Source organism: Salvelinus fontinalis, unplaced genomic scaffold, assembly GCF_029448725.1.
Source record: "Salvelinus fontinalis isolate EN_2023a unplaced genomic scaffold, ASM2944872v1 scaffold_0478, whole genome shotgun sequence".
NCBI lineage: Eukaryota > Metazoa > Chordata > Actinopteri > Salmoniformes > Salmonidae > Salvelinus > Salvelinus fontinalis.
This window is the reverse complement of record NW_026600687.1, coordinates 74,013-98,057: the sequence shown is the minus strand read 5'-3', so window position 1 is coordinate 98,057 and position 24,045 is coordinate 74,013. Positions and strand designations below refer to the sequence as shown.

Genomic DNA, 24,045 nt, shown 5'->3' with positions numbered 1-24,045 from the left:
ATGAGTGTGGCTAACTGTAAGGCTAATCTATGAGTGTGGCTAACTGTAAGGCTAATCTATGAGTGTGGCTAACTGTAAGGCTAATCTATGAGTGTGGCTAATTGTAAAGCTAATCTATGAGAGTGGCTAATTGTAAGGCTAATCTTTGAGTGTGGCTAATTGTAAGGCTAATTTATGAGAGTGGCTAATTGTAAGGCTAATTTATGAGAGTGGCTAATTGTAAGGCTAATCTATGAGTGTGGCTAATTGTAAAGCTAATCTATGAGAGTGGCTAACTGTAAGGCTAATCTATGAGTGTGGCTAATTTTAAGGCTAATCTATGAGAGTGGCTAACTGTAAAGCTAATCTATGAGTGTGGCTAATTGTAAGGCTAATCTATGAGAGTGATCAATTGTAATTGTCTGAGTCTAAATGTACATCCCAAATGGAACCCTATTCCCTATAAAGTGCACTACTTTTCACCAGAGCCCTATATAGTCAACTACTTTTCACCAGAGCCCAGAGGCCAGAGACCATATGCCATTTGGGAGTTAGACTAAAAACCATCAAAAACACACACACCAGACACTAGTCTGTGTTGATATGTAAACAGAGCGACAAGCTCTCACAGTCTCACTGCAGAATCCCACGTTTGTTCATCAACGTCTGATGTCAAAGGTTTAGTTGATGCATTCATTCTGAATGGTTAAGGTTTGGGATTCGGGTGTAAATAAATGGATGGAACACGAGACCTTCGGAGACGGAGCTCACGGCCTCTACCTGTCCGCCATTAGAGCTGGGAATTTCACGCGGACCTCACAATATGATATTATCGCCATACGATATGTATTGCGATTCTCACAATTCTATGTAAGATCTTAATGTGAGCCTGTTTGGAAATATGAATTATTATGTGGATTATAGTTCATGGACATTTTTTGGTAGGGGTTGATACATTTTTCGTTATTGCAAATCAAGTCTGACATTTTGAAGTGGAAATGACATACTTTAGAAGCCTTTTTGTAGCTCGACTATACCACAAGTTAGCATTTCCTGTGTTGCAGGAAAATTCTCAGCAACAAAAGAGTGATCAAATTAAGATCCTACATCTGTATTTGTTGTGATTCGATACTACAATTTTATTGCGATTTGATGTTCCAAACATATTGCTTACTATATGTCTGCTACAGAGAGACAAGAGACAGACATGAGGAAACTAGTGTTGATCAGTCATGGAAATAAAAGTCCTGAAAACATGTTTGGCTCACAATGGAAAAATACAATGAAGAACAAAATACAGAATGACAAATACCGGAGTTTTGGTGCCAGGTACAGCCGACTAGCGCCGGGTACAGCCGACTAGCGCCGGGTATAGCCGACTAGCGCCGGGTACAGCCGACTAGCGCCATGTACAGCCGACTAGCGCCGGGTACAGCCGACTAGCGCCGGGTACAGCCGACTAGCGCCTGGTACAGCCGACTAGCGCCTGGTACAGCCGACTAGCGCCTGGTACAGCCGACTAGCGCCTGGTACAGCCGACTAGAGCCAGGTAGAGCCGACTAGCGCCAGGTAGAGCCGACTAGCGCCAGGTAGAGCCGACTAGCGCCAGGTAGAGCCGACTAGCGCCAGGTAGAGCCGACTAGCGCCAGGTAGAGCCGACTAGCGCCAGGTAGAGCTGACTAGTGCTAACCAACGCTACCTAACAAAAAATGTAAAGTATCGATAGAATATCCTCCATAAATAATATTGCAATATGTAAATGTATTTGTTTTCCCCCCATCACTATCCACCATCCATTTCCACCATGCCTTATCAAAACACAAGCCTACTTGATGCTAATTTTGCTCACCGTCGCCCCCCTAGTGGACGGTTTTGCAGTCATGAGTCATCTCCTGACGTCCTGCTTACCTGGATGGATCATAAATTCACAGTGGGTCATAAGCAACCTGGCTGAACAGAGAAAGGAAAGCACTGTGTTTACCTATGTCTGTGTTGACTCGTGTGTGTGTGTGTGTGTGTGTGTGTGTGTGTGTGTGTGTGTGTGTGTGTGTGTGTGTGTGTGTGTGTGTGTGTGTGTGTGTGTGTGTGTGTGTGTGTAGACATTCCTTTGTCTACTCTCAGGTGTGTGTTAAAGTCATGCCCCTATAGGCTACTGTAGGACTGCTGAGTAAGGGAATACTAAACACACACACCCTGGGAACTCTCTCTCTTTCTTGTGGGAAGTGAAGAGGTATGTGTGTGATGTTTAGGAGAGTAAACACACAGACACACACCCTGGCAGAGGTAACCTTAACAATATGTTGCCTCAGAGGTAGTTGTGACGTTACCAGGAGACTTTAGCTACTTGGTTGTTATAGTGGTTGATTGTTATAAAATTTTTCTCCTTTTCTCTCTGTCTCTCTCTCTTTCTGTCTCTCTGTCTCTCTCTCTGTCTCTCGCTCTGTCTCTCTCTCTCTCTCTCTCTCTATCTCTGTGTCTCTGTCTCTCTCTCTCTTGTTATTGTTCTATTAATGTAGTTTCCTGTGTTGTAAAACTCCAATCCTGGCTTGCCTCCTAACCTTCCTCCCCCTTCTCTCTTCTCACCATTATCTCTCTCTCTCTCCCCTGTATGAGACAATGTGTAGTTTCCTCTGTGGGGTCTTAACAATGACAAACACACACACACACACGCACACGCACATGCGCACACGCACAGAGACACACGCACACACGCACAGACACACACGCACAGAGACACACACACACGCACAGAGACACACACACACACAAGCTGGTTTTCCTCTGGAGGGTTTAAGAGCTCACAGATGGACAGGGCTGACGAGAACACACAGCTGGAGAGAAAGACTGGACTACTGACACACACACACACACACACACACACATATAGGGATACACACAGGGACACACACACACACACACACACACAGACATACAAACAGGGACACACACACACACACAAATACATGGTTGCTGATTGAGGAGAAAATACTGTCAAGTCAGTGGTTATAGGGGAGAGAGAGAGACAGTGGTTATAGGAGAGAGAGAGACAGTGGTTATAGGAGAGAGAGAGACAGTGGTTATAGGAGAGAGAGAGACAGTGGTTATAGGAGAGAGAGAGACAGTGGTTATAGGAGAGAGAGAGACAGTGGTTATAGGAGAGAGAGAGACAGTGGTTATAGGAGAGAGAGAGACAGTGGTTATAGGAGAGAGAGAGACAGTGGTTATAGGAGAGAGAGAGAGACAGTGGTTATAGGAGAGAGAGAGACAGTGGTTATAGGAGAGAGAGAGACAGTGGTTATAGGAGAGAGAGAGACAGTGGTTATAGGAGAGAGAGAGAGACAGTGGTTATAGGAGAGAGAGAGAGACAGTGGTTATAGGAGAGAGAGAGAGACAGTGGTTATAGGAGAGAGAGAGAGACAGTGGTTATAGGAGAGAGAGAGACAGTGGTTATAGGAGAGAGAGAGACAGTGGTTATAGGAGAGAGAGAGACAGTGGTTATAGGAGAGAGAGAGACAGTGGTTATAGGAGAGAGAGAGACAGTGGTTATAGGAGAGAGAGAGACAGTGGTTACAGGAGAGAGAGACAGTGGTTATAGGAGAGAGAGACAGTGGTTACAGGAGAGAGAGACAGTGGTTACAGGAGAGAGAGACAGTGGTTATAGGTGAGACGGAGAGAGTGGTTATAGGAGAGAGAGACAGTGGTTATAGGAGAGACGGAGAGAGTGGTTACAGGTGAGAGAGACAGTGGTTATAGGAGAGAGAGACAGTGGTTATAGGAGAGACGGAGAGAGTGGTTATAGGAGAGAGAGAGAGACAGTGGTTATAGGAGAGAGAGAGACAGTGGTTATAGGAGAGAGAGAGACAGTGGTTATAGGAGAGAGAGAGACAGTGGTTATAGGAGAGAGAGAGACAGTGGTTATAGGAGAGAGAGAGACAGTGGTTATAGGAGAGAGAGAGACAGTGGTTATAGGAGAGAGAGAGACAGTGGTTATAGGAGAGAGAGAGACAGTGGTTATAGGAGAGAGAGAGACAGTGGTTATAGGAGAGAGAGAGACAGTGGTTATAGGAGAGAGAGAGACAGTGGTTATAGGAGAGAGATAGACAGTGGTTATAGGAGAGAGAGAGACAGTGGTTATAGGAGAGAGATAGACAGTGGTTATAGGAGAGAGAGAGACAGTGGTTATAGGAGAGAGAGAGACAGTGGTTATAGGAGAGAGAGAGACAGTGGTTATAGGAGAGAGAGAGACAGTGGTTATAGGAGAGAGAGAGACAGTGGTTATAGGAGAGAGAGAGACAGTGGTTATAGGAGAGAGAGAGAGACAGTGGTTATAGGAGAGAGAGAGAGACAGTGGTTATAGGAGAGAGAGAGAGACAGTGGTTATAGGAGAGAGAGAGACAGTGGTTATAGGAGAGAGAGAGACAGTGGTTATAGGAGAGAGAGAGACAGTGGTTATAGGAGAGAGAGAGACAGTGGTTACAGGAGAGAGAGACAGTGGTTACAGGAGAGAGAGACAGTGGTTATAGGAGAGAGAGACAGTGGTTACAGGAGAGAGAGACAGTGGTTATAGGTGAGACGGAGAGAGTGGTTATAGGAGAGAGAGACAGTGGTTATAGGAGAGACGGAGAGAGTGGTTACAGGTGAGAGAGACAGTGGTTATAGGAGAGAGAGACAGTGGTTATAGGAGAGACGGAGAGAGTGGTTACAGGAGAGACGGAGAGACAGTGGTTACAGGAGAGACGGAGACAGTGGTTACAGGAGAGACGGAGACAGTGATTACAGGTGAGACGGAGACAGTGGTTATAGGAGAGACGGAGACAGTGGTTATAAGAGAGACAGTGGTTATAGGAGAGACGGAGACAGTGGTTATATAGGAGAGAGAGAGAGTGGTTACAGGAGAGAGAGACAGTGGTTACAGGAGAGAGAGACAGTGGTTACAGGAGAGAGAGACAGTGGTTACAGGAGAGAGAGACAGTGGTTACAGGAGAGAGAGACAGTGGTTACAGGAGAGAGAGACAGTGGTTACAGGAGAGAGAGACAGTGGTCATATAGGAGAGAGAGACAGTGGTTACAGGAGAGAGAGACAGTGGTTATATAGGAGAGAGAGACAGTGGTTACAGGAGAGAGAGACAGTGGTTACAGGAGAGAGAGAGACAGTGGTTACAGGAGAGAGAGAGACAGTGGTTACAGGAGAGAGAGACAGTGGTTACAGGAGAGAGAGACAGTGGTTACAGGAGAGAGAGACAGTGGTTACAGGAGAGAGAGACAGTGGTTACAGGAGAGAGAGACAGTGGTTACAGGAGAGAGAGACAGTGGTTACAGGAGAGAGAGACAGTGGTTACAGGTGAGACGGAGACAGTGGTTACAGGTGAGACGGAGACAGTGGTTATAGGAGAGAGAGACAGTGGTTATAGGAGAGAGAGACAGTGGTTATAGGAGAGAGAGACAGTGGTTATAGGAGAGAGAGACAGTGGTTATAGGAGAGAGAGACAGTGGTTATAGGAGAGAGAGACAGTGGTTATAGGAGAGAGAGACAGTGGTTATAGGAGAGAGAGACAGTGGTTATAGGAGAGAGAGACAGTGGTTACAGGAGAGACGGAGACAGTGGTTATAGGAGAGAGAGACAGTGGTTACAGGTGAGACGGAGACAGTGGTTACAGATGAGACGGAGACAGTGGTTACAGGGGAGAGAGACAGTGGTTACAGGAGAGAGAGACAGTGGTTACAGGAGAGAGAGACAGTGGTTACAGGAGAGAGAGACAGTGGTTACAGGAGAGAGAGACAGTGGTTACAGGAGAGAGAGACAGTGGTTATATGGGAGAGAGAGACAGTGGTTACAGGAGAGAGAGACAGTGGTTATATAGGAGAGACGGAGACAGTGGTTACAGGAGAGAGACAGTGGTTATATAGGAGAGAGAGACAGTGGTTACAGGAGAGAGAGACAGTGGTTACAGGAGAGAGAGACAGTGGTTACAGGAGAGAGAGACAGTGGTCACAGGAGAGAGAGACAGTGGTCACAGGAGAGAGAGACAGTGGTCACAGGAGAGAGAGACAGTGGTCACAGGAGAGAGAGACAGTGGTCACAGGAGAGAGAGACAGTGGTCACAGGAGAGAGAGACAGTGGTCACAGGAGAGAGAGACAGTGGTCACAGGAGAGAGAGACAGTGGTCACAGGAGAGAGAGACAGTGGTTATAGGAGAGAGAGTGGTTATAGGTGAGACGGAGACAGTGGTTATAGGAGAGACGGAGACAGTGGTTATAGGAGAGACGGAGACAGTGGTTACAGGAGAGAGAGACAGTGGTTACAGGAGAGAGAGACAGTGGTTACAGGAGAGAGAGACAGTGGTTATAGGAGAGACAGATGTAATCTAATATCAGTATGGGAGCTGGAAGCTGGAGAGAGGTGTTGACACACTCATCAAAACACTGACCCTGTCTGTCGTGTGTGTCCCTGTGTGTCCCTGTGCGTCCCTGTGCGTCCCTGTGCGTCCCTGTGCGTCCCTGTGCGTCCCTGTGCGTCCCTGTGCGTCCCTGTGTGTCCGTGTGTGTTAAGAGAACCACACAACACCACGGAAAATGGGGGAAATGAGATTGTTTTGCCCATGTGCTGCACTAGGCAGGGGGCAGGGATGTGTCTATGTTTATTTGGGGGTCTCAGGGTGGGTCTTTCCTGCCTGGGGGAGTCCGGGGTACGCCTGGCTGATGCTGGCTTCCTGAGTTCTGACAGACACACAGACAGACATACCACACACACACACACACACACACACACACACACACACACACACACACACACACACACACACACACACACGCACACACACACACAAATGTTGTCTACTACTAAAATGTGGTTATTTAATAATAGTAACCATTAATTTATTTGAATTAATTTGTACAATATAATAACGTTCTAGGGCTTTTAACTGGTCGGGACATATTTATTATCCCACAGTAATGCCAACTCATTATACAGTGGGAACTGTTGAAGTGGGAGACACACACACACAACCACACACACACACACACAAAACCACACACACACAAAACCACACACACACACACACAACCACACACACACACGGCAGTGGGGGTAATGTGAGGAATGTGTCAGAGAGAGTTGGAACAAAGATTTTGTCCCAGGGAGCCTTCTCTAGTTAACTACAGCAGCTGTATGCTAATACCTCGGAGGGAGGGGGGCTTTCAAGAATCTAACGTATAAAATACATTTTGATTTGTTTAATTAACACTTTTTTGGGGTTACTACATGATTCCATATGTGTTATTTCATAGTGTTGATGTCTTCACTATTATTCTACAATGTAGAAAATAGTCCAGATGAAGAACAACCCTGGAATGAGTAGGTGTGTCCAAACTGTTGACTGAGACTGTATGTGTATGGTCTATCATTGAATGTCACACTAGCAGACACACACACACACACACACACACACACACACACACACACACACACACCACTGGACTGGTCAGCAGCTGTTATGGTGCTGAGTGGTTTACCTTAGTCTTGGCTCAGATCCAGTATCAGAACTATTGTCTGTCTCCACTCAATACTGTGGCTGTGGTGGATAAACTACCCTTACCCTCTGTGTCTGTGTCTGTGTGTGTGTGTGTGTGTGTGTGTGTGTGTGTGTGTGTGTGTGTGTGTGTGTGTGTGTGTGTGTGTGTGTGTGTGTAACATTACATGATGACATGTGTCAGAGGAAGGAAACAGGTGCAGTTTCACCTGTAGTGAAAAACAACACTGTGGAACAATGATGGAACAGAATGTTGATCTGTTTTAGACCAGTCAGCTGGAACAATGATGGAACAGAATGTTGATCTGTTTCAGACCAGTCAGCTGGAACAATGATGGAACAGAATGTTGATCTGTTTCAGACCAGTCAGCTGGAACAATGATGGAACAGAATGTTGATCTGTTTCAGACCAGTCAGCTGGAACAATGATGGAACAGAATGTTGATCTGTTTCAGACCAGTCAGCTGGAACAATGATGGAACAGAATGTTGATCTGTTTTAGACCAGTCAGCTGGAACAATGATGGAACAGAATGTTGATCTGTTTTAGACCAGTCAGCTGGAACAATGATGGAACAGAATGTTGATCTGTTTTAGACCAGTCAGCTGGAACAATGATGGAACAGAATGTTGATCTGTTTTAGACCAGTCAGCTGGAACAATGATGGAACAGAATGTTGATCTGTTTTAGACCAGTCAGCTGGAACAATGATGGAACAGAATGTTGATCTGTTTTAGACCAGTCAGCTGGAACAATGATGGAACAGAATGTTGATCTGTTTTAGACCAGTCAGCTGGAACAATGATGGAACAGAATGTTGATCTGTTTTAGACCAGTCAGCTGGAACAATGTTTTCAGTTTAATTTCTCTAACAATAACCTGATGAAACCGGATGACTGGGGCCCAAATTGTCTTCACTCCTTCATAGTGCACTACAGTACATCCAGACCCCTTGACTTCACACCTATATAGTGCACTACAGTACATCTAGACCCCTTGTCTTCACTCCTATATAGTGCACTACAATACATCCAGACCCCTTGTCTTCACTCCTATATAGTGCACTACAGTACATCTAGACCCCTTGTCTTCACTCCTATATAGTGCACTACAATACATCCAGACCCCTTGTCTTCACTCCTATATAGTGCACTACAGTATATCCAGACCCCTTGTCTTCACTCCTATATAGTGCACTACAATACATCCAGACCCCTTGTCTTCACTCCTATATAGTGTACTACAGTACATTCGGAAAGTAGTTTTAATTTTACTTACCTGTGGTAAATTCAATTGATTGGACATGATTTTTTAAAAGCACACACCTGTCTATATAAGATCCCACAGTTGACAGTGAATGTCAGAGTAAAAACCAAACCATGAGGTCGAAGGAATTGTCAGTAGAGCTCCGAGACAGGATTGTATCGAGGCACAGATCTGGGGAAGGGTACCAAAGAATTTCTGCAGCATTGAACGTCCCCAAGAACAGAGTGGCCTCCATCATTCTTAAATGGAAGAAGTTTGGAACCACCAAGACTCTTCCTAGAGCTGGCCGCCCGGCCAAACTGAGCAATCGGTGGGAGAAGGGCCTTGGTCGGGAGGTGACCAAGAACCCGATGGTCACCATTACAGAGCTCCAGAGTTCCTCTGTGGAGATGGAAGAATCTTCCAGAAGGACTACCATCTCTGCAGCATTCCACCAATCAGGCCTTTATGTTAGAGTGGCCAGAAGGAAGCCACTCCTCAGTAAAAGGCACATGACAGCCCGCTTGGAGTTTGCCAAAAGGCACCTAAAGGACTCTCAGACCATGAGAAACAAGATTCTCTGGTCTGATGAAACCAAGATTGAACTCTTTGGCCTGAATGCCAAGTGTCACGTCTGGAGGAAACCTGGCACCACGAAGCATGGTGGTGGCAGCATCATGCTGTGGGGATGTTTTTCAGCGGCAGGGACTGAGAGACTAGTCAGGATTGAGGGAAAGATGAACGAAGCAAAGTACAGAGAGATCCTTGATGAAAACCTGCTCCAGAGTGCTCAGGACCTCAGACTGGGGCGAAGGTTCACCTTCCAATGTTCACCTTACCCTAAGCACACAGCCAAGACAATGCATTAGTGACTTCGTGACAGGTGTCTGAATGTTCTTGAGTGGACCAGCCGGAATTGAACCCGATCGAACATCTCTGGAGAGACCTGAAAATAGCTGTGCAGCGACGCTCCCCATCCAACCTGACAGACCTTGAGAGGATCTGCAGAGAATAATAGGAGAAACTCCCCAAATACAGGTGTGCCAAGCTTGTAGCATCCTACCCAATAAGACTCAAGGCTGTAATCGCTACCAAAGGTGCTTCAACAAAGTACTGAGTAAAGGGTCTGAATACTTATGTAAATGTGATATTTCAGTTTTTAATATTGTGTACATTTGCTACAATTAAAAAATAAAAATAAAATTGCCTTTTCATTATGCGGTATTATGTGTTGACTGGTGAGGGGGAAAAACGATGTAATCAATTTTAGAATAAGGCTGTAACATAACAAAATGTGGAAAAAGTCAAGGGGTCTGAATACTTGGAGAACGCACTGTGTGTGTGTGTGTGTATATACATATATATCACAGGAGGTTGGTGGCACCTTGATTGGGGATTAGATCATGGTAATGGCTGGGGTGGAATCAGTGGAACGGTATCCAAGACACCAAACACATGGTTTCAAACACATGGTTTCCATGGTGTCCATGTGTTTGATGACATTCCATTTGCCTCCGTTCCAGCCATTACAATGAGCCGTCCTTCCCCTATAGGGAATAGTGTACTATATGGGACTCATCCTGTCTGACTATTGTTCTACAGAGTAGCGTGGGCTCACTATTCACACTACATTAATGACAGACACACACACTGACCTTCTCTTTGTGTGTGTGTTTTCAGACGTACGTATTCACCGACGGAGAAGATGACAGGCTGAGGAAGAGGATGGGTGAGATTCAAAAATAAAAACACATACATACACACGTTCTAAAGGTGCCAGATTATAACAGGAAGCTAATATTGTTATTCTGGAGGTGCCAGATTATAACAGGAAGCTAATATTGTTATTCTGGAGGTGCCAGATTATAACAGGAAGCTAATATTGTTATTCTGTAGGTGCCAGATTATAACAGGAAGATAATATTGTTATTCTGGAGGTGCCAGATTATAACAGGAAGCTAATATTGTTATTCTGTAGGTGCCAGATTATAACAGGAAGATAATATTGTTATTCTGGAGGTGCCAGATTATAACAGGAAGCTAATATTGTTATTCTAGAGGTGCCAGATTATAACAGGAAGCTAATATTGTTATTCTGTAGGTGCCAGATTATAACAGGAAGATAATATTGTTATTCTGGAGGTGCCAGATTATAACAGGAAGCTAATATTGTTATTCTGGAGGTGCCAGATTATAACAGGAAGCTAATATTGTCATTCCAGAGGTGCCAGATTATAACAGGAAGCTAATATTGTTATTCTGGAGGTGCCAGATTATAACAAGAAGCTAATATTGTTATTCTAAAGGGGCCAGATTATAACAGGAAGCTAATATTGTTATTCTGTAGGTGCCAGATTATAACAGGAAGCTAATATTGTTATTCTAGAGGTGCCAGATTATAACAGGAAGCTAATATTGTTATTCTAGAGGTGCCAGATTATAACAGGAAGCTAATATTGTTATTCTAGAGGTGCCAGATTATAACAGGAAGCTAATATTGTTATTCTGGAGGTGCCAGATTATAACAGGAAGCTAAAATTGTTATGCTAGAGGTGCCAGACTATAAAAGGAAGCTAATATTTCTGACTCATACAGAGTCACATACTGTGTTGTGCTGAAATGTGTGCTGTGCATCATTTGACCCCAGGGCTCATTTACTGACTGTCTGACTGATTGATTGATGTTATTCCTACAGGGAGTCACATGATCAATACTAACTGTTCAGCGGCTCACAGTCGCCAGGCTCTGTCCTGTAAAATGGCCGTCGAATACGACACCTTCATCAGCTCTGGCAAGAAGTAAGACACACACACACACCAACCGCAATGACAAAATTGGCAGTTGATGGCTGAAGAATCAAAGTCAGGTTGATTGGGGTTAACCCTTCTAGGTGGTTCTGACCATGTGGATAATGATACTGATTGTGGTTAACCCTTCTAGGTGGTTCTGACCATGTGGATAATGATTGTGGTTAACCCTTCTAGGTGGTTCTGACCATGTGGATAATGATTGTGGTTAACCCTTCTAGGTGGTTCTGACCATGTGGATAATGATACTGATTGTGGTTAACCCTTCTAGGTGGTTCTGACCATGTGGATAATGATACTGATTGTGGTTAACCCTTCTAAGTGGTTCTGACCATGTGGGTAATGATTGTGGTTAACCCTTCTAGGTGGTTCTGACCATGTGGATAATGATACTGATTGTGGTTAACCCTTCTAGGTGGTTCTGACCATGTGGATACTGATTGCGGTTAACCCTTCTAGGTGGTTCTGACCGTGTGGATAATGATTGTGGTTAACCCTTCTAGGTGGTTCTGACCATGTGGATAATGATACTGATTGTGGTTAACCCTTCTAGGTGGTTCTGACCGTGTGGATAATGATTGTGGTTAACCCTTCTAGGTGGTTCTGAACATGTGGATAATGATACTGATTGTGGTTAACCCTTCTAGGTGGTTCTGACCGTGTGGATAATGATTGTGGTTAACCCTTCTAGGTGGTTCTGAACATGTGGATAATGATACTGATTGTGGTTAACCCTTCTAGGTGGTTCTGACCATGTGGATAATGATACTGATTGTGGTTAACCCTTCTAGGTGGTTCTGCCATGTGGGTAATGATACTGATTGTGGTTAACCTTTCTAGGTGGTTCTGACCATGTGGATAATGATACTGATTGTGGTTAACCCTTCTAGGTGGTTCTGACCATGTGGATAATGATACTGATTGTGGTTAACCCTTCTAGGTGGTTCTGACCATGTGGATAATGATACTGATTGTGGTTAACCCTTCTAGGTGGTTCTGACCATGTGGATAATGATTGTGGTTAACCCTTCTAGGTGGTTCTGAACATGTGGATAATGATACTGATTGTGGTTAACCCTTCTAGGTGGTTCTGACCATGTGGATAATGGTACTGATTGTGGTTAACCCTTCTAGGTGGTTCTGCCATGTGGATACTGATTGTGGTTAACCCTTCTAGGTGGTTCTGCCACGTGGATGATGATAACTACGTGAACATACGTCCCCTTGTGAAGCTCCTGTCTCACTACAGCCACGCCCACGATGTCTACATTGGCCGGCCTAGCCTCGACCGACCACTAGAAGCCACCGAGAGGTTTGGCGACTCCCACACGGTAAGGAACCAGGAAGTAATGTGTTCACTAACCTAAAACATGTTTCTCTTCTCATTTTAACCATTATTTTGTTTTTGTGACTATATAATAATCCAGCAAGCACATTTTGGTTCCTTGGAAGTTGTGGGAACGTACATTTTGAGGTTGCAGGGATGTTCTGAGAACGTTTTGCTATGGTTACTATGGTTCCCTGAAAGTTTTCCTGGGAGCTTTTAATAATGTTCTGAGAATGGATTTATTGTTTTCTTTTTGTTAACTAAATAACGTTCTGAGAACATTCTCTAAATGCTTAACCTGTTGGGGATGGGGGCGCTGTTTAGACTATTTATGCTAATGTGGCTAATTTTTTAAACGGCTTCCCACAAAATCCTTGATCGTACAATATGCATATTATTATTATTATTGGATAGAAAACAGTCTATAGTTTCTATAGGAGTTGAAATTTTGTCTCTAAGTGGAACAGAGCCCATTCTACAGCAATTTCCCTGACATGGAGTCAGATTTGAGAAACGTTGGCCACTTTTCTGAAGTCATTTAAAAGGGCTCTGTCGTTGCTATGACTATACGGACACTTCTTACGTCTTCCCCTGGATGCCTTTACGTGATGACGATTCCAACGGGCTCGATTGCTCGTTCACAGGCCCTACAAATGAAAAAAACCTTTAGCTAGCAAGTCTTTTCTTGCTGCGTAACGCGCGTGGAAGACACCGACCCTCTCCTGTTCCAAGCGTTAGTTTAGCCTGTTATATTTCTCCGGTCATCTTTTCACTCGTTATAGGAGTTACAAACATCACAAAGTAGTTAATTTAAAGCGTTTTATAGCAATTTATATCCGTTTAGTGCGATTTTGGGACATTTATTTTTGCAACGATGTGAAAAGTTGGGTGCGCTTTTCAGTTCATCCCGAACGTAGTTGACATTTCCACATGGCAAGAGGACAGCTTTCCACCAAAAGACGATTTCTCCCAAGAAAGGATCCTTTGCCCAAGATACTGATGGAAGAACAGCTCAAGGTAGGACATTTTTATTATGATAAATCGTGTTTCTGTCGAAACATTTTAGTGGCTTAGGACGCCATGTTTTTTGACGTAGCTTCGCTTGGCGCAAACTGTATTGAAAAGTAAGGATAAATTAAAAAATGTAATAACGCAATTGTATTAAGAATTAAATTGTCTATCAATCCCTGTCCACCCTATATTTTTTAGTCACGTTTATGAGTATTTATGTATAAGAGTAGATCACTGTCTAAGTGGCGCAAGGACGTTTTCTTTACCAGCTTGTCTACATTTCACATTGTCTAACCATGATTTTGGTGGCTAAATATAAACATTTTCGATCAAACTGTATATGCATGTTGTAATGTGATGTTACAGGAGTGTCATCGGAAGAATTCTGAGAAGGTTAGTGAAAAAATTAATATCTTTTGGCGATGTTGACTTTTATCGCTCACTTTGGCTAGAATCAATGCTGGGCTGCTAATTGCTATGTGCTAAGCTAATATAACGATTTATTGTGTTTTCGCTGTAAGACACTTAGAAAATCTGAAATATTGTCTGTATTCACAGGATCTGTGTCTTTCGATTCGTGTATGCTGTGTATTTTTACGAAATGTTTGATGATTAGTAGTTAGGTAAACACGTTGCTCATTGTAATTATTCTAGTCCATTTGTGATGGTGGGTGCAATTGTAAACTATGAAGTCTACCTGAAATATGCACTTTTTTCTAACAAAACCTATCCCATACCATAAATATGTTATCAGACTGTCATCTAATGAGTTTTTTTGTTGGTTAGGGGCTATAAATATCTTAGTTTAGCCGAATTGGTGATGGCTACTGGTGTTGGTGGACAAATAAAAGATGGTGGAATATGCTAATGTGTTTTTAGGTAATAGATGTACATCTTTACATATTGTGTCTTCCCTGTAAAACATTTTAAAAATCGGAAATGTTGACTGGATTCATAAGATCTGTGTCTTTCATTAGCTGTATTGGACTTTAATGTGTGAAAGTTAAATATTTAAAAAAAATATTTTTTTTGAATTTCGCGGCACTGGTTTTTCAGTGGGGGGGGGGGGGTGTGCCGCTAGCGCCACGCTGATCCTAGACAGGTTAAAAGTGTATTTGGAGTATTTTCAAATAACTTTTCACTGAAGGTTTCAACACCGCTAGCTTAGTTTAGGTTAACTGTTTGGAACTCCAAGTATAGATAGGACACATGGAAATGAGTTTGCTAAGGCTTTAATCATGCAAACCCATTTCTTTATTATTGTGTGAGTTTTGAACCTATGATCTTCTGTTCTCTATCCATGGAATTAGTCCACCAAGATGGAGATAGCATGCCGTGTTTTTTAACTCATACAAAGCTGTTACTTTTAGTCTATTCAAACAAACGGCATTAGTGGGCAGGGCCCAGCACACCTGAATGCACTTAACGAGATAGATAAAGTTGTGTTGATGCAGGGCCGATGTAGATCTTAACGCATGGTGAGGGAGCTACAGGCAGGAATCAGCAATGAATCCCAGTAATGGGCCATCTATGGGGAGGGGTGCCCCCTTGTGGACAGAGAGCGAATCACCCAACGTATTACTCCCACCCTGGGGTGATTGATAAACCCCTTGAACACCATTTGAACGAGGGGTACCAGAGGGGCATTAAACATGGACAAGCTTCCAACACACGTTGTGCTTCAGTGACACTGTATAGTCTGCATGAATCCCGACTCCCCTATGGGCACCGAGGGTAATAGCTGACGTAGTGCCCCGTTTGACGTAACAAAACATGGGGACACTGTCGTCACAGTAATGGTTTTGTGGAGCGGTGCACATGTCGCTCAGACCCGTGCTAAGGCCCATCTCTCCAGGTTACCCAAGCCAGATCCTCTGGGGCTGCTTCCTCATCGGAGGAGCATGCAAGCCGCGCTTTCTCCACTCCCTCCAACTCCAGGAATTGAAAATAGTAATTGGGTTGCTATAACGACGGGGAACACTAGTAAGCTTCATTCACCGGAAGGTATGCATGCTAGCTAGATATTAGCCAGGAGGCTCTTTAGTCTAAGCTCGGCTAGCTAGCATCTTTGACCGCAGCACGGTCCGTTTAGAATAACCAAGCAACTTAACGTTACGTATACTACACAAGAGAGCTACCCCAAGCAACTCCACCGTGTGGAGGAATAGCTAGCACGCTACGCAGAGCAACTCCACCGTGGGGAGGAATAGCTAGCACGCTATGCAGAGCAACTCCTCCGTGGGGAGGAATAGATAGCACGCTACGCAGAGCAACTCCTCCGTGGGGTGGAATAGCTAGCACGCTACACAGAGCAACTCCACCGTGGGGAGGAATAGATAGCACGCTACGCTGTGCAACTCCACCGTGTGGAGGAATATATAGCATGCTACGCAGACCAACTCCACCATGGGGAGGAATAGGTAGCCCACTACGCAGAGCAACTCCACCGTGGGGAGGAATAGATAGCACGCTACGCTGTGCAACTCCACCGTGGGGAGGAATAGATAGCACGCTACGCAGAGCAACTCCACTGTGGGGAGGAATAGCTAGCACGCTACGCAGAGCAACTCCACCGTGGGGAGGAATAGCTAGCACGCTGCGCAGAGCAACTCCACCGTGGGGAGGAATAGCTAGCACGCTGCGCAGAGCAGCTCCACCGTGGGGAGGAATAGCTAGCACGCTACGCAGAGCAACTCCACCGTGGGGAGGAATAGATAGCACGCTACGCAGAGCAACTCCACCGTGGGGAGGAATAGCTAGCACGCTACGCAGAGCCACTCCACCGTGGGGAGGAATGGCTAGCACGCTACGCAGAGCAACTCCACCGTGGGGAGGAATAGATAGCACGCTACGCAGAGCAACTCCACCGCGGGGAGGAATAGCTAGCACGCTACGCAGAGCAACTCCACCGTGGGGAGGAATAGCTAGCACGCTATGCAGAGCTTGTTAGCTGCCCTGGTCTTGAAAGTCTCTATGTAGGACCGGACCACAGAGGAGAGACCGGACCCTTCATCCACAAGTAAGAGAGGCAAACAGTGCTTGACTGAGACAGAAACTGGCTGTGCTCTCGCTTTGAGTAGCCTTCCGTAACCGGTGACAGAGCGCACAGGAGCCGGGTTTAGCGCCGGGCAGCCACCGTACACACCACGTCCAGGCAGACAAGGCATTTGCTCCGACCAAAGACAACAATCTATGTCGGCGTCCCAATACTCAGACTCAGCTGAGGTATGGTCACCCGGGAGAGGAAGTGACTATCTGAAACACGAAGGCCCCTATAGAATGCTACATGAGTGTCAAGAGAACCTGGCGTAGACAAGTAGGGAAACAGTGCCAGTCCTGCACATGAACTGATTTGAGTAAAGGCCTGCCAGAGCAGCACCGAGCCGTGACATACAAGTCAACAAACTTGAGTATCTCTTTACTTGTTTGGGCATGGTCGCGAACCCTAACCGGGCTCAGCCTTCACCATCTAGCTCCCATTTTTTTGTCATCTTACTCATTGTTATAGCAACGGCAAGAAACCTTAAGAGAAACAAATTGTTTCTGATTATGAAACTATGAGAACGTCCAGGGGGTGAGCACGCTCTACCACAACGCCACGGTGTAGTTGGTGCAACTAAGACAGTCTCGTCTTACAATTGTTTGTTTTAGTATGGTGAATTGTTCCTGTTCACACTGAGGTGAAGAGCGGAATAATTGAAGGAATAAATCCGAGCCTCATGCTTATCACATGTGGAAGGCGGGGCTTCCAGCGAAGCGCAGATTTGATTGGCTTTGTCAGATGTGATTATAGATCCGTCAACCAAAGTTGCGAGAGTACGACTCCCCGTAGTATGTTGTACCAAAGTTGACTGACTGAAAGGGAACATATGGTTCTCAGAACGTTATGTGCTAGTTGAGTGGTTCTCAGAACATTATGTGCTGGCCGGGTGGTTCTCAGAACGTTATGTGCTAGCTGGGTGGTTCTCAGAACGTTATGTGCTAGTTGGGTGGTTCTCAGAACGTTATGTGCTAGCTGGGTGGTTCTCAGAACGTTATGTGCTAGCTGGGTGGTTCTCAGAACGTTATGTGCTAGTTGGGTGGTTCTCAGAACGTTATGTGCTAGCTGGGTGGTTCTCAGAACGTTATGTGCTAGCTGGGTGGTTCTCAGAACGTTATGTGCTAGTTGAGTGGTTCTATACTGTATATAGATATATATAATAATAATATTGAATATGAATGTATGTGTGAGTTTCCATGTATATTTGTATGTATCTGCCTATATAATGCCATACATTGTGTTTATTACAATATTACTAACATGTAATATTGTCTGTATTATGTAAGCATTTCGCTACACTCGCATTAACATCTGCTAACCATGTGTATGTGACAAATAAAATGTGATTTGATTTTGTGTGCTTTCAGCGTCCAGTGCGTTTCTGGTTTGCCACAGGAGGTGCAGGGTTCTGTGTTAGTCGAGGTCTCGCCCTCAAGATGAGCCCCTGGGCCAGGTGTGTGTGTGTGTGTGTGTGTGTGTGTGTGTGTGTGTGTGTGTGTGTGTGTGTGTGTGTGTGTGTGTGTGTGTGTGTGTGTGTGTGTGTGTTGAGACTCACAGTGGGATATTCTCCTGCTTGTCTGTGAGTTTGCGTACATAAGTGTGTTTATTTTGGAAGTCAGTAGGCAGTTTCCACACATGACATATTCTCTCTCCCTTTCTCTCTCTCTCACTCTCTCTCTCTCCCTTTCTCTCTCTCTCTCTCTCTCTCTCTCTCTCTCTCCCTTTCTCTCTCTCTCTCTCACTCTCTCTCTCTCTCCCTTTCTCTCTCACTCTCTCTCTCTCTCTCCCTTTCTCTCTCTCTCCCTTTCTCTCTCTCTCCCTTTCTCTCTCTCTCTCTCTCTCTCTCTCTCTCACTCTCTCTCTCTCTCCCTTTCTCTCTCTCTCTCTCTCTCTCTCTCACTCTCTCTCTCTCTCCCTTTCTCTCTCTCTCTCTCTCCCTTTCTCTCTCTCTCTCTCTCTCTCCCTTTCTCTCTCTCTCTCACTCTTTCTCTCTCTCTCTCACTCCCTCCCTTTCTCTCTCTCATGCTCTCCCTCACTTTCTGTCTCTCTCTCTCTCTCTCTCTCAATTCAATTCAATTCAATTCAAGGGGCTTTATTGGCATGGGAAACATGTGTTAACATTGCCAAAGCAAGTGAGGTAGACAATACACAAAAGTGAAACAAATAAAACGAATTAACAGTAACAGTCTCTCTCTCTCTCTCTCTCTCTCTCTCTCTCTCTCTCTCTCTCTCTCTCTCTTTCTCTCTCACGCTCTCCCTCACTTTCTGTCTCTCTCCTCTATCTCTATCTCTATCTATTGCTGTGTCTCTCTCTGTCTCTCTCTCTCCTCTATCCACTCTCTCTCTCTCCCGGTCCCCAGTGGCGGTAATTTCATGACAACAGCTGATCGTATTCGTCTCCCTGACGACTGTACGGTTGGTTACATCATCGAGGCGTTGCTAGGGGTGGGTCTTATCCGCTCCCCACTGTTCCACTCTCACCTGGAGAACCTTCAGCTGGTGTCACCGACACAGATACAACACCAGGTACACACACACACACACACACACACACACACACACACACACACACACACACACACACACACACACACACACCTGTTAAGCTTTCATGGAACACAGCGATAAATACTAGCCAATGGAATACAACGATAAATACTAGCCAATGGAACACAGCGATAAATACTAGCCAATGGAACACAGCGCTAAAGTGTGTGTGTGTGTGTGTGTGTGTGTGTGTGTGTGTGTGTGTGTGTGTGTGTGTGTGTGTGTGTGTGTGTGTGTGTGTGTGTGTGTGTGTGTGTGTGTGTGTGTGTGTGTGTGTGTGTGTGTGTGTGTGTGTGTGTGTGTGTGTGTGTGTGTGTGTGTGTGTGTGTGTGTGTGTGTGTGTGTGTGCGTGCGTGTGTGTATTGCCGTTCCAGGTGACTCTGAGTTATGGAACGTTTGATAGTAAGAGAAACATAATCAACGTAAGAGGAGCGCTCTCATTGGACGAAGACCCTACCAGGTACTATAGGGTGTGTGTGTGTGTGAATTTTGAGAGCCTACTTTGTCTAAGTGACTGTGTAAGTGTGAGTTTGAGAGCCTACTTGTCTAAGTGACTGTGTAAGTGTTTGAGCGCCTACTTTGTCTAAGTGACTGTGTAAGTGTTTGAGAGCCTACTTTGTCTAAGTGACTGTGAGTGTTTGAGAGCCTACTTTGTCTAAGTGACTGTGTAAGTGTGAGTGTTTGAGAGCCTACTTGTCTAAGTGACTGTGTAAGTGTTTGAGAGCCTACTTTGTCTAAGTGACTGTGTAAGTGTTTGAGAGCCTACTTGTCTAAGTGACTGTGTAAGTGTTTGAGAGCCTACTTTGTCTAAGTGACTGTGTAAGTGTTTGAGAGCCTACTTTGTCTAAGTGACTGTGTTAGTGTTTGAGAGCCTACTTTGTCTAAGTGACTCCCTCTCTCTCTCCCCCCTCCTCCGTCTCTCTCGCTCTCTCTCCCCCTCTCCTCCTTCTCTCTCCCTCCCTCTCTCTGCCCCTCTCTCTCTCCCCCCTCCCCCGTCTCTCTCTCTCAGGTTCAGGTCTGTCCATTGTGTCTTATACCCAGACACTCCGTGGTGTTCAGCCCTGACCTGGTACTGAGGTACTGACCCCACCAATCCAGAGACACAGAAAGAGGGGAGAAGACGAGAGAGGGAGCAAAGACACGGAGGGAGCGATGGACAGAGGAGAGAGAAGTGGAGAAGAGGGACTAGAGATATTGATGAATGGATAGACAGAGGAGAGAAGACTGACTAGAGATATAGATGAATGGATAGACAGAGGAGGAGAAGAGGGACTAGAGATATTGATGAATGGATAGACAGAGGAGGAGAAGAGGGACTAGAGATATTGATGAATAGATAGACAGAGGAGGAGAAGAGGGACTAGAGATATTGATGAATGGATAGACAGAGGAGGAGAAGAGGGACTAGAGATATTGATGAATGGATAGACAGAGGAGGAGAAGAGGGACTAGAGATATTGAAGAATGGATAGACAGAGGAGGAGAAGAGGGACTAGAGATATTGATGAATGGATAGACAGAGGAGGAGAAGAGGGACTAGAGATATTGATGAATGGATAGACAGAGGAGGAGAAGAGGGACTAGAGATATAGATGAATGGATAGACAGAGGAGGAGAAGAGGGACTAGAGATATAGATGAATGGATAGACAGAGGAGGAGAAGAGGGACTAGAGATATAGATGAATGGATAGACAGAGGAGAGAAGAGGAGAAACAAAGTCATTATTGTCCCTCTGTATGGATTCAGAATGAGACCCTGATGTCATGATACGGTTCCTTCTGACCATAGAACGGTTTTCTCAAGCTCTCATGTCCTATTTGGTGTCAAATAGTTTTGGGGTTCCTAGGGCCTCTGGGGCACCTCGTGGGACGACACTGGATCTCTCCGTCACCGGATCCTTACGCCCTCTAACCCTTGACCTCTAACCCCTAGTCCCTCCCAGAGAGGCCTGGTGGGGAGAAGAGCGCGATGTCGTTGTGAAGTTGCTGATTGCAGATGGCTCTGTGTTGGCCGACGGTGCAGCTCTAACAGAGGGACTGTTTAAAGCCACGGTGCTGTTGTGTCTCTGTAGCCTGAGTGCCAGTATTCTTTGTGCTGTCATCAACTCCTTGTCACTAACTCAATGTCACGTTCGGCTCGTCCATGACAGCAGTGTAGTTGGCATGGTAATACAAACAGATCTGGGACCAGGTTATCTATTGTGTGAGTAGAAGTTGTCATCTTTTCCCCCCCTTGGTTGCTAAGGACAATGGTTCTACATCCTCTTTGGGGTTCAACATTTCTCTTCCTGCATCTTGGAGACTGAAGGAAATACAAATTGTCTACTGTTTTTGTTTTTTTCTTCTTCTCTATATTCTTCCCAATAGTAACGTTTATTGTGGATTTTAAAAGAGTAATGTCAGCAGACTCTGGATCTCTACAGACCAGTGAAGTGGTGTGTTTTAATGTCAGCAGACTCTGGATCTCTACAGACCAGTGAAGTGGTGTGTTTTAATGCTCAGACTCTGGATCTCTACAGACCAGTGAAGTGGTGTGTTTTAATGTCAGCAGACTCTGGATCTCTACAGACCAGTGAAGTGGTGTGTTTTAATGTCAGCAGACTCTGGATCTCTACAGACCAGTGAAGTGGTGTGTTTTAATGTCAGCAGACTCTGGATCTCTACAGACCAGTGAAGTGGTGTGTTTTAATGCTCAGACTCTGGATCTCTACAGACCAGTGAAGTGGTGTGTTTTAATGCTCAGCAGACTCTGGATCTCTACAGACCAGTGAAGTGGTGTGTTTTAATGTCAGCAGACTCTGGATCTCTACAGACCAGTGAAGTGGTGTGTTTTAATGTCAGCAGACTCTGGATCTCTACAGACCAGTGAAGTGGTGTGTTTTAATGCTCAGACTCTGGATCTCTACAGACCAGTGAAGTGGTGTGTTTTAATGCTCAGACTCTGGATCTCCACAGACCAGTGAAGTGGTGTGTTTTAATGGTCAGACTCTGGATCTCTACAGACCAGTGAAGTGGTGTGTTTTAATGCTCAGACTCTGGATCTCTACAGACCAGTGAAGTGGTGTGTTTTAATGGTCAGACTCTGGATCTCTACAGACCAGTGAAGTGGTGTGTTTTAATGTCAGCAGACTCTGGATCTCTACAGACCAGTGAAGTGGTGTGTTTTAATGTCAGCAGACTCTGGATCTCTACAGACCAGTGAAGTGGTGTGTTTTAATGTCAGCAGACTCTGGATCTCTACAGACCAGTGAAGTGGTGTGTTTTAATGCTCAGACTCTGGATCTCTACAGACCAGTGAAGTGGTGTGTTTTAATGTCAGCAGACTCTGGATCTCTACAGACCAGTGAAGTGGTGTGTTTTAATGCTCAGACTCTGGATCTCTACAGACCAGTGAAGTGGTGTGTTTTAATGCTCAGATTCTGGATCTCTACAGACCAGTGAAGTGGTGTGTTTTAATGCTCAGATTCTGGATCTCTACAGACCAGTGAAGTGGTGTGTTTTAATGTCAGCAGACTCTGGATCTCTACAGACCAGTGAAGTGGTGTGTTTTAATGCTCAGACTCTGGATCTCTACAGACCAGTGAAGTGGTGTGTTTTAATGGTCAGACTCTGGATCTCTACAGACCAGTGAAGTGGTGTGTTTTAATGCTCAGATTCTGGATCTCTACAGACCAGTGAAGTGGTGTGTTTTAATGCTCAGATTCTGGATCTCTACAGACCAGTGAAGTGGTGTGTTTTAATGTCAGCAGACTCTGGATCTCTACAGACCAGTGAAGTGGTGTGTTTTAATGTCAGCAGACTCTGGATCTCTACAGACCAGTGAAGTGGTGTGTTTTAATGTCAGCAGACTCTGGATCTCTACAGACCAGTGAAGTGGTGTGTTTTAATGCTCAGACTCTGGATCTCTACAGACCAGTGAAGTGGTGTGTTTTAATGCTCAGACTCTGGATCTCTACAGACCAGTGAAGTGGTGTGTTTTAATGGTCAGACTCTGGATCTCTACAGACCAGTGAAGTGGTGTGTTTTAATGCTCAGATTCTGGATCTCTACAGACCAGTGAAGTGGTGTGTTTTAATGCTCAGATTCTGGATCTCTACAGACCAGTGAAGTGGTGTGTTTTAATGTCAGCAGACTCTGGATCTCTACAGACCAGTGAAGTGGTGTGTTTTAATGCTCAGACTCTGGATCTCTACAGACCAGTGAAGTGGTGTGTTTTAATGCTCAGACTCTGGATCTCTACAGACCAGTGAAGTGGTGTGTTTTAATGCTCAGACTCTGGATCTCTACAGACCAGTGAAGTGGTGTGTTTTAATGTCAGCAGACTCTGGATCTCTACAGACCAGTGAAGTGGTGTGTTTTAATGCTCAGACTCTGGATCTCTACAGACCAGTGAAGTGGTGTGTTTTAATGGTCAGACTCTGGATCTCTACAGACCAGTGAAGTGGTGTGTTTTAATGCTCAGATTCTGGATCTCTACAGACCAGTGAAGTGGTGTGTTTTAATGTCAGCAGACTCTGGATCTCTACAGACCAGTGAAGTGGTGTGTTTTAATGCTCA

General features: G+C 45.1%; 1 protein-coding gene across 1 annotated transcript in view; it reads left to right on the top strand.

Moving 5' to 3' along the window:
* Positions 1 to 23,223, top strand: part of LOC129846206 (beta-1,3-N-acetylglucosaminyltransferase lunatic fringe-like) — a 28,976-nt gene extending 5,753 nt beyond the window's left edge. Inside the window, exons 2-8 of the mRNA XM_055914209.1 lie at positions 10,437 to 10,485; positions 11,452 to 11,554; positions 12,741 to 12,894; positions 18,309 to 18,394; positions 19,302 to 19,467; positions 19,863 to 19,948; positions 20,498 to 23,223. Coding sequence (XP_055770184.1) covers positions 10,437 to 10,485; positions 11,452 to 11,554; positions 12,741 to 12,894; positions 18,309 to 18,394; positions 19,302 to 19,467; positions 19,863 to 19,948; positions 20,498 to 20,564 — 711 coding nt within the window. The 3' untranslated portion in view covers positions 20,565 to 23,223. The remainder of the gene's footprint in view (positions 1 to 10,436; positions 10,486 to 11,451; positions 11,555 to 12,740; positions 12,895 to 18,308; positions 18,395 to 19,301; positions 19,468 to 19,862; positions 19,949 to 20,497) is intronic.
* Positions 23,224 to 24,045: the final 822 nt, after the last annotated feature.